Source organism: Chroicocephalus ridibundus, unplaced genomic scaffold (genome assembly GCF_963924245.1).
Source record: "Chroicocephalus ridibundus unplaced genomic scaffold, bChrRid1.1 SCAFFOLD_627, whole genome shotgun sequence".
Classification (NCBI taxonomy): Eukaryota; Metazoa; Chordata; class Aves; order Charadriiformes; family Laridae; genus Chroicocephalus; species Chroicocephalus ridibundus.
In genome coordinates, this window is record NW_026961373.1 from 1 (window position 1) to 8,132 (window position 8,132).

The window sequence follows — 8,132 nt, forward strand, 5'->3', positions numbered from 1 at the left end:
GGAGAAGGGGAGGGAAAAAGCGCCGCCTCAGAGGGGGGCGGGGCGAGGAGGAAGGGGGCGGGGTCGGCCCCGGCGGGGGGAGGGTCCGAGGGAGAGGGGCGTGGCCCGGCGGGAGCCCCGCCCCCTCACCGCGGGGCCCCGCCCCCCCGCAGGGCCAGCACCAGGTGGAGGACGGAGCCCCCCTGGATCTTGTAGTCGGCCGCCGTCTTCTCGTCGTTCCTGGCCCGGGGGGGGGGGAGAAAAGGGGGGGGTAAAGGGCCACGCCCCCCACCCACCCCCAAGAGCCCCCGCTGAGACCACGCCCCCTCCCTCCCAAGCCCCGCCCCCTCCCCAAACCACGCCCCCCTCTCCTTAAAGGCCCCCCCCTCCCATCTACAGCCCCGCCCCCTTCTCCCCATCGATGGCCCCGCCCCCTTCCAGGCCCCGCCCCCCCTCCGAGGCCCCGCCCCCCTCCAGGCCCCGCCCCCCCCCCGAGGCCCCGCCCCCTCACATCTGCTTGCCGCTGTAGATGAGGCGCTGCTGCTGGGGGGGGATCCCCTCTTTCTCCTCCACCCGCTCCTTGATCCGCTCCACCTGCCCCGGGGGGGCACCGCGGCATGGGGGGGGGACAGCCCCCCACCCCCCCCCCACGGTATTGGGGGGGGGGACGGACACACACACCCCCCACCCCCCCACTCTCCCCGGGGCACGGCGGGACGGGGGAGGGACCCCCCCGGGGCACGGCGGACGGACAAAGACACCCCCCCCCCCAGGGTATTATGGGATGCAAAGGATGCAGAAAGACACCCCTCCCCCTCCCTAGGGCATTATGGGATGGAGGACCGTCCCCCCCCCCCCCCCCCCCCCAGGGGCATTATGGGATGCTGGAGGAGCTCCTCAATGGGACACAGCCCTTCCCTGCCTTGGGTGGGGGGGAGGGGGGCAGGATACCAATACCCTCCAGCCCCCCCCCCCCCGCCGGTTTGTTGCCCCAGAGCATCATGGGAAACCGGGACGGCACTGGGGAGGGGGGGGCCTCCCCCCCCCCCCCAAAAAAGGGGGCGGGGCCTCCTACCTTGTCCGTGGGCTCGATGTCGATCTCGATCTCTTTCCCCGTCAGCGTCTTTTGGGGGGGGGGGGTTTGAGGCCGTCAGAGCCCCCGATCCCACAATGCCCCGGGGCATCCCCCCCACACACACCCCCTCCCCATCCCAAAATGCCCCGCGGCGAGGCCTACCCCGCGCCCCACCTTCACTTTGATGAGCATCGTGGCCGCCCCGGCTCCTCTCCCCTCGCCCGGAAGCGGAAATGGACGCTCCCTCCCCTCAGCTCCGCCCGCGACGTCACTTCCCTCCACACCCCCCCTCTTTCCCCCCTCAGGCGGCGGGAAGACAAAATGGCGGCGCCCGCCCGCCGCGGGGGCTGCCGGGAGTTGTAGTTCCCCCGCCGCCTCCTTCACGTCTTCCAATCAGCCAATCAGCGCGCAGGGCCCGCCCCGCGATTGGTGGCCCGCGGAAAACACCCTCCCCCCCGCTACCAACGGGCGGACCAATGGCGTGCGAGCGCGGGCGGCGCGGACCAATGGGGTGGCGCCGGTGGTGGGGGGGGGGGGGGGGGGGGGGGGGGAGGGAGTCAGGCTCACAATCTGGCAGGGGGGGCGAGCGCAATGGCTCCCTATTTGGCAGGGGGTAATTAACGTCGGAGGGGGGTAATTAAGAGCGGGGGCACTCACCGGAGGGGGGGGGAAGGGCGCGGCGGGAGCGGGCAGGGCCCGGATCTGGAAGAGGAAGGAAAAGGGGGATGAACGCCCTCCCCGCTCCCAATTAACCCCTCTCATCGCTAATTACCCCCCCCCCTTCGCCTAATTAACCACCCCCCCCCCCTTCCAGACCCTTAATTACCCCCCCTCAAACCTCTAATTAAACCCCTCCGGGACCCGGGACACCTTTACCCTCCCCCAATTAACCCCCCCCCCCCCCCCCGGGATCGCTAATTATCCGCCCCCTTAATTAGCGCCACCCCCCCCCCCCACCTTTCTGCGCGGGAAAGCGTCGTCCTCGGCGTCACTGATGACGTCATCGACAAACTCTGCGGGGGGGGGGAGGGGTGGGGGGGGTGAGGGCGGGGCCGGGACACCCCTTTTTTTTGGGGGGGGGGGAGGGGATAAACTCACCCAAGGGCGGGGCCCGGAGGGGAGGAGCCTCCGGAATCCTGGGCGTGGCCTCAGCCTGGAAGGGGGCGGGGCCTTTATGTTAATGGCGCGAGGGGGGGAGGAGGAGGCGGGGCTTAATGGGTGGGGCGGAGGGGGCGGGGCTACTCACCGGGTGGGCGGGTCCGGCAGGGGGCGGGGCACGTGGCCTGGGGGGGGGGGGCGGGGGGGGCGGGGGAGGTGGGGGGGGGGGGTTTGCGCCTTAGGGTTGGGCGGGGCTGGGAGGGCCACGCCCCCTCCCGAAGCCCCCGCCCTCCGCGCTAAACCCGCCCCCTCCAGCCAAGCCCCGCCCCCCCTCCGGCCAAGCCCCGCCCCCCCGGGCCTCAAGCCCCGCCTACCGCAGTGGGCGTGGCCCAGGTCGGCCAGGTACCGGCTCAGGATTGGTAGATCGGGGGGGGGCGGGGCCCCCGGGGGGGCGTGGCTCCAAACCACCTCCTGCAGCTGGAAGGGGATTGGGGGGGGGGGGGGGGTGTGGGCGGGGCCTAACCCAGGCCACGCCCCCTTTGCGCGCAGCCCCGCCCCCTCCCTAAGCCCCGCCCCCTCCCCCCGGGGCTTTTTCCCACGCCCTCCATTCACGCTTCCCCCTGGGATATGGGGGGGGGGGAAGGGATGGATTAAGCCCCGCCCCTCCCTCCCCCCCGGGCCCCGCCCCGCTCCGGGGCCACGCCCATCGCCCCCCCCCCCCAGGCCCCCGCCCACCTGGCGCAGGTCGGGGGGGGGCAGGGCGCTCTCCAGCCGCTCCAGGCACTCGTGGAAGAGCCGCTCCAGCGCCTCCAGGAACGGCTCCCCGTACTCCTCCCGCGCCGGGCCCTGCGCCGACTGGGAGCTACTGGGAGGCACTGGGGGGGGGGGGGGAACTGGGAGGGAGGGACTGGGGAGCACTGGGAGGGACGGGGAGGGGATTGGGGGCACTGGGAGGGATTTAGGGGGTGGGAAGGGCGACTGGGAGGGGACTGGTGGGCACTGGGAGGGACTGGAGGGACCTGGGGGGGACTGGGAGGCATTGGGAGGGGATTGGAGGGGACTGGAGGGATGGGGAAGTGGACTGAGTAACGTGTAGGGGCAACTGGGAGGGACTGGGCGGGATTTAGGAGGCGGGAAGGAAAACTGGGAGGGGGACTGGTGTGTACTTGGAGGGACTGGGAGGGACTTGGGGGGGACTGGGAGGGGACTGGGAGGGACTGGGAGGAGTGGAGGGGCAACTGGGAGGGATTTAGGAGGTGGGAGGGGCAACTGGGAGGGACTGGGAGGGATTTAGGAGGTGGGTAGGAGAACTGGGAGGGGTCTGGTGTGTACTGGGAGGGACTGGGAGGGCCTTGGGGGGGGACTGGCAGGCACTGGGAGGGGACTGGGAAGGGATTGAAGAAGACTGGGAGGGACTGGGAGGGACCTGGGGGGGACTGGGAGGCACTGGGAGGGGACTGGAGGGGACTGGGAGAGGATTGGAGGGGACTGGGAGGGACTGGGAGGGGTGGAGGGGCAACTGGGAGGATTTAGGGGGTGGGAGGGGCAACTGGGAGGGACTGGGAGGGGATTGAAAAAGACTGGAAGGACTGGGAGGGATTTAGGAGGTGGGAAGGGCAACTGGGAGGGGACTGGTGCGCACTGGGAGGGACCTGGGGGGGACTGGGAGGCACTGGGAGGGGATTGGAGGGGACTGGGAGGGACTGGGAGGACCTGGGAGGGAACTGGGAGGGACTGGGATGCACTGGCAGACATTCCCCAAGGAAGCCCGGACCCGTCGAGAGGGACTGGGGGTCCAGGGGGGTACTGGGAGGCACTGGCAGGCACTGGGATGGACTGGGAGAGCACTGGGAGGCCCTGGTCCATATGGGGAGGGCACTGGGAGGGGACTGGGATGGACTGGGAGGACACCGGTAGGCCCTGGTCTGTACTGGGCTGTACTGGGAGGGCACTAGGAGACACTGGGAGGGGACTGGGCTGTACTGGGAGAGCACTGGGGGGCCTTGGTCTGTACTGTGAGGGCACTGGGAGCACTGGGAGGGGACTGCGCTGTACTGGGAGGGCACTGGGGGGCCTTGGGCTGTACTGGGATGTACTGGAAGACCACTGACATGGCACTGGGAGGCCATGGTCCATACTGGAATGTACTGGGAGGCACTGGAGGGGACTGGGCTATACTGGGAGGGCACCGGGATACTGGGAGGGGACTGGGCTGTAATGGGAGGGCATTGGGGGGCCCTGGGCTGTACTGGGTTGTACTGGGAGGGCACTGGGGACACTGGGAGGGGACTGGGCTATACTGAGAGGGCACCGGGATACTGGGAGGGGACTGGGCTGTACTGGGAGGGCACTGGGGACACTGGGAGGGGACTGGTCCATACTGGGAGGGCACTGGAGAGGGGACTCGGCTGTACTGGGAGAGCAGCGGGGATACTGGGAGGGGACTGGGTTGTACTAGGAGGGCACAGGGAGGCTGTGGTCCGTACTGGGCTATACTGGGAGGGCACTGGGCGCACTGGGAGGGGACTGGGCTGTACTGGGAGGGCACTGGGAGGCCCTGGGAGGGGACTGGACTGTACTGGGAGAGCACTGGAGATAGTGGGAGTGGACTGGGCTGTACTGGGAGGGCACCGGGGGTACTGGGAGGGCACTGGGGATACTGGGAGGGGACTGGGCTGTACTGGGAGGGCATTGGGGGGCCCTGGGCTGTACTGGGTTGTACTGGGAGGGCACTGGGGATACTGGGAGGGGACTGGGCTGTACTGGGAGGGCACTGGGGACACTGGGAGGGGACTGGGCTGTACTGGGAGGACACCTGGGACACTGGGAGGGGACTGGGCTGTACTGGGAGGGCACGGGGGATACTGGGAGGGGACTGGTCCGTACTGGGAGGGCACTGAGGGGCTCTGCTCCGTACTGGGCTATACTGGGAGCACACTGGGGACACTGGGAGGGGACTAGGCTATACTGGGAGGACACCGGGGACACTGGGAGGGGACTGGCCCGTACTGGGAGGGCACTGGGAGGGGACTGGGCTGTACTGGGAGGGCACTGGGGACACTGGGAGGGGACTGGCCCGTACTGGGAGGGCACTGGGAGGTACGCGGGCGGTACCTGCAGGTAGGCGTCCCGCCGGCGGGGGTCGGCCAACAGCCCCAGCACCATCTCGCGGAAGCTCTCCTGCGCCTCCCCCACCATGGCCAGGTCCCGGGGGCTCTGCGGGGGGGGGAGGGGGAGGGGAGGGAGGCGTGAGGCCACCCCCGGGACCCCCCCTCCCCTCCCCCCCCCGCCACCCCCCCCAACGAGGTCACTCACGGCCGGGCCGTGGCCGCCCCCCGCCGCCTCCTCCTCGGGGAAGAAGGTGTCGATGGCATCCAGGATCTTCCCGGCGGGCCGGGCCTCCTGCAGCATGTGCACCACCACCTGCCGGCAAAGATGGCCGCCGGCCCCGGGGGATCATGGGAAGGTGGCTGCCAGCACCGACAAGATGGCCGCCAGCACCGGGGGATCATGGGAAGATGGCTGCCAGCGCGGGGAACCTCGGCAAGATGGCCGCCGGCCCCAGGGGATCATGGGAAGGTGGCTGCCAGCACAGGGAACCTCAGCAAGATGGCCGCCGGCCCCGGGGGATCATGGGAAGACGGCTGCCAGCGCGGGGAACCTCGGCAAGATGGCCGCCGGCCCCGGGGGATCATGGGAAGATGGCTGCCAGCGCGGGGAACCTCGGAAAGATGGCCGCCGGCCCCGGGGGATGATGGGAAGATGGCTGCCAGGCCCGACAAGATGGCCGCCGGCACCAGAGGATCATGGGAAGGTGGCTGCCAGCACCGACAAGATGGCCGCCGGCCCCGGGGGATGATGGGAAGGGGGGGAACGGCCATCTTGGGCATGTCAGGGCGGGCGGGGCCATCTTGGGTGCGGCAGGGGCGGGGCGGCGGCCATCTTGGGACACCAAGGCGGGGTGGAGGGGGGCGGCGGCCATCTTGGGAGGGACAAGGGCTGCCCAGCGGCCATCTTGGGACACCAAGGCGGGGGCGGCGGCCATCTTGGGAGGGACAGGGGCTGCCCGGCGGCCATCTTGGGTCACCAAGGCGGGGCGGCGGCCATCTTGGGAGGGACAGGGGCTGCCCGGCGGCCATCTTGGGACACCAGGGTGCTGGGGGGGGGGGGGCGTTACTCACGGCGGCCTGCAGGCCCAGGCGCAGGCGGGCGGCGTGGCGGAAGTGGAGGGCGCCGGGGGCCGCCCGCCCCACGGCCTCCAGCAGCGCCAGCACCCGGGGGAACCGGGCCGGGCTGCGCCCCCGCACCACCCGCCAGGCGGCCGCCATCGACAGGCGCAGGGCCACCGCCGGGCTGCCGGGGGGGGGGGGGGGGGGGCGGGGTCAGGGCCAGGCTCCGCCCCCCCGGGCAATAAACCCCGCCCACAGCCCCGTAGCCCCGCCCATGGACCCACCCCACCGCCTTAGCCCCGCCCACAACCCCGTAGCCCCGCCCACAGAGCCGTAGCCCCGCCCACAGACACACCCCACAGCCGTAGCCCCGCCCACAGCCTCCTCCCCATAGCCTTAGCCCCGCCCACAACCCCATAGCCCCGCCCACAGCCCTTTAGCCCCGCCCACAGCCTCCTCCCCATAGCCTTAGCCCCGCCCACAGCCCCTTAGCCCCGCCCACAGCCTCCTCCCCATAGCCTTAGCCCCGCCCACAGCCCCTTAGCCCCGCCCACAGCCCCTTAGCCCCGCCCACAGCGCCGTAGCCCCGCCCACAGCCTCCTCCCCATAGCCTTAGCCCCGCCCACAGCCCCTTAGCCCCGCCCACAGCGCCGTAGCCCCACCCACAGCCTCCTCCCCATAGCCTTAGCCCCGCCCACAACCCCATAGCCCCGCCCACAGCCCTTTAGCCCCGCCCACAGACCCGTAGCCCCGCCCGCAGGCACACCCCACAGCAGTAGCCCCACCCACAGCCCCGTAGCCCCGCCCACAGCCCCCTCCCCACCGCCTTAGCCCCGCCCACAGCCCCATAGCCCCGCCCACAGACACACCCCACAGCCGTAGCCCCGCCCACAGACCCGTAGCCCCGCCCACAGCCTCCTCCCCATAACCTTAGACCCGCCCACAACCCCATAGCCCCGCCCACAGCCCCGTAGCCCCGCCCATGGACCCACCCCACCGCCTTAGCCCCGCCCACAGCCCTTTAGCCCCGCCCACAGCCCAGTAGCCCCGCCCACACACCCATAGCCCCGCCCACAAACCCATAGCCCCGCCCACAGCCTCTTCCCCATAGGCTGAGGCCCGCCCGTAGCCCCGTAGCCCCGCCCCCCCCTCCGTAGCCCCGCCCCCTGCCTGTGACCCCGCCCCCGGGGTCCGTAGCCCCGCCCCCCCCCCTCCCGCCCTCCTCCCCCCCCCGCGGCCCCTCCCGCGCCGCTCACCTCACGTCCTTTCCGGCCATGTCGCGGTGGCGTCACTTCCGGGGCGACGGGGAGGTAGGCCCGCCCCGCCCCGCCCCCCCCACAGCCCCGCGCGAGGCCGCACCGGGAACCCGCCGGCGCCCGCCGCGCGCCCGCCGCGCCGGAAGCGACGTCAGCGCGCACACGCGCGGGCCTGGGACCCGCCCCCCCTCACCCCGCGCCGCTCTCCCCCATTGGCCGCCGCGCGCCCCTTCGTGACGCCGCTTCCGGTGTCGCCGTTCCCCGCCCCCTCCCCCCCCCCCCGCCTTCCTTCTTCGCGCCCTTTGTTGACGTCACGGAGGCGGCGTTTCGTCACGGCGGTTTTATTGAGAACGAGGTGCCGGGGGTGGGGGGGGAGGGTCGGTGACGTCGTCGGGGAGGGGGTTTGGGGCGGAAAAGGGGGGAAATTGGGAGCGGGGGGGGAGGGGCGGGGGGCGGGGCCCGCCCAGTGCTCCCAGTAACGCCCCAGCGCTCCCAGTAACACGCCCCAGCGCTCCCAGTGACCCCCAGTCCCCCTCCCAGTGCTCCCAGTAACGC

The 8,132-nt window shown here is 71.6% G+C and overlaps 1 protein-coding gene across 9 annotated transcripts; it reads right to left on the reverse strand.

Annotated features, from left to right (window-relative positions):
• Nucleotides 1–38: 38 nt before the first annotated feature.
• LOC134509379 (NEDD8) lies at nt 39–7,738 on the reverse strand. Of its 9 annotated transcripts, XR_010069318.1 has the most exons (13): nt 7,578–7,735; nt 6,334–6,505; nt 5,468–5,575; nt 5,267–5,368; nt 2,888–2,998; nt 2,527–2,629; nt 2,301–2,337; nt 2,153–2,207; nt 2,012–2,067; nt 1,712–1,756; nt 1,055–1,102; nt 491–573; nt 201–219 (listed from the first exon to the last, which is right to left on the reverse strand). XR_010069318.1 is itself a non-coding variant. In XM_063321876.1 (12 exons), exons 1-11 carry the CDS (start codon nt 7,595–7,597, stop codon nt 1,096–1,098), a joined length of 816 nt encoding a protein of 271 aa, XP_063177946.1. In that variant the 5' UTR covers nt 7,598–7,735; the 3' UTR covers nt 123–219; nt 1,055–1,095. The 9 variants fall into 9 exon arrangements, 3 of the variants coding, with proteins under 3 accessions (XP_063177945.1, XP_063177947.1, XP_063177946.1); XM_063321876.1 differs by lacking the exon at nt 491–573 and having other exon boundaries at nt 123–219; XR_010069319.1 differs by lacking the exon at nt 2,888–2,998 and having other exon boundaries at nt 7,578–7,737.
• Nucleotides 7,739–8,132: the final 394 nt, after the last annotated feature.

Coding starts and splice junctions, on each gene's coding strand:
- LOC134509379 (XM_063321875.1), bottom strand. CDS start 7,597: ATGGCCGGAAAGGACGTGAG. Junction 5,576..6,333: donor GCCTGGGCCTGCAGGCCGCC/GTGAGTAACGCC, acceptor CTTTGCCGGCAG/GTGGTGGTGCACATGCTGCA. Junction 1,757..2,011: donor ACGCTTTCCCGCGCAGAAAG/GTGGGGGGGGGG, acceptor TTCCTCTTCCAG/ATCCGGGCCCTGCCCGCTCC.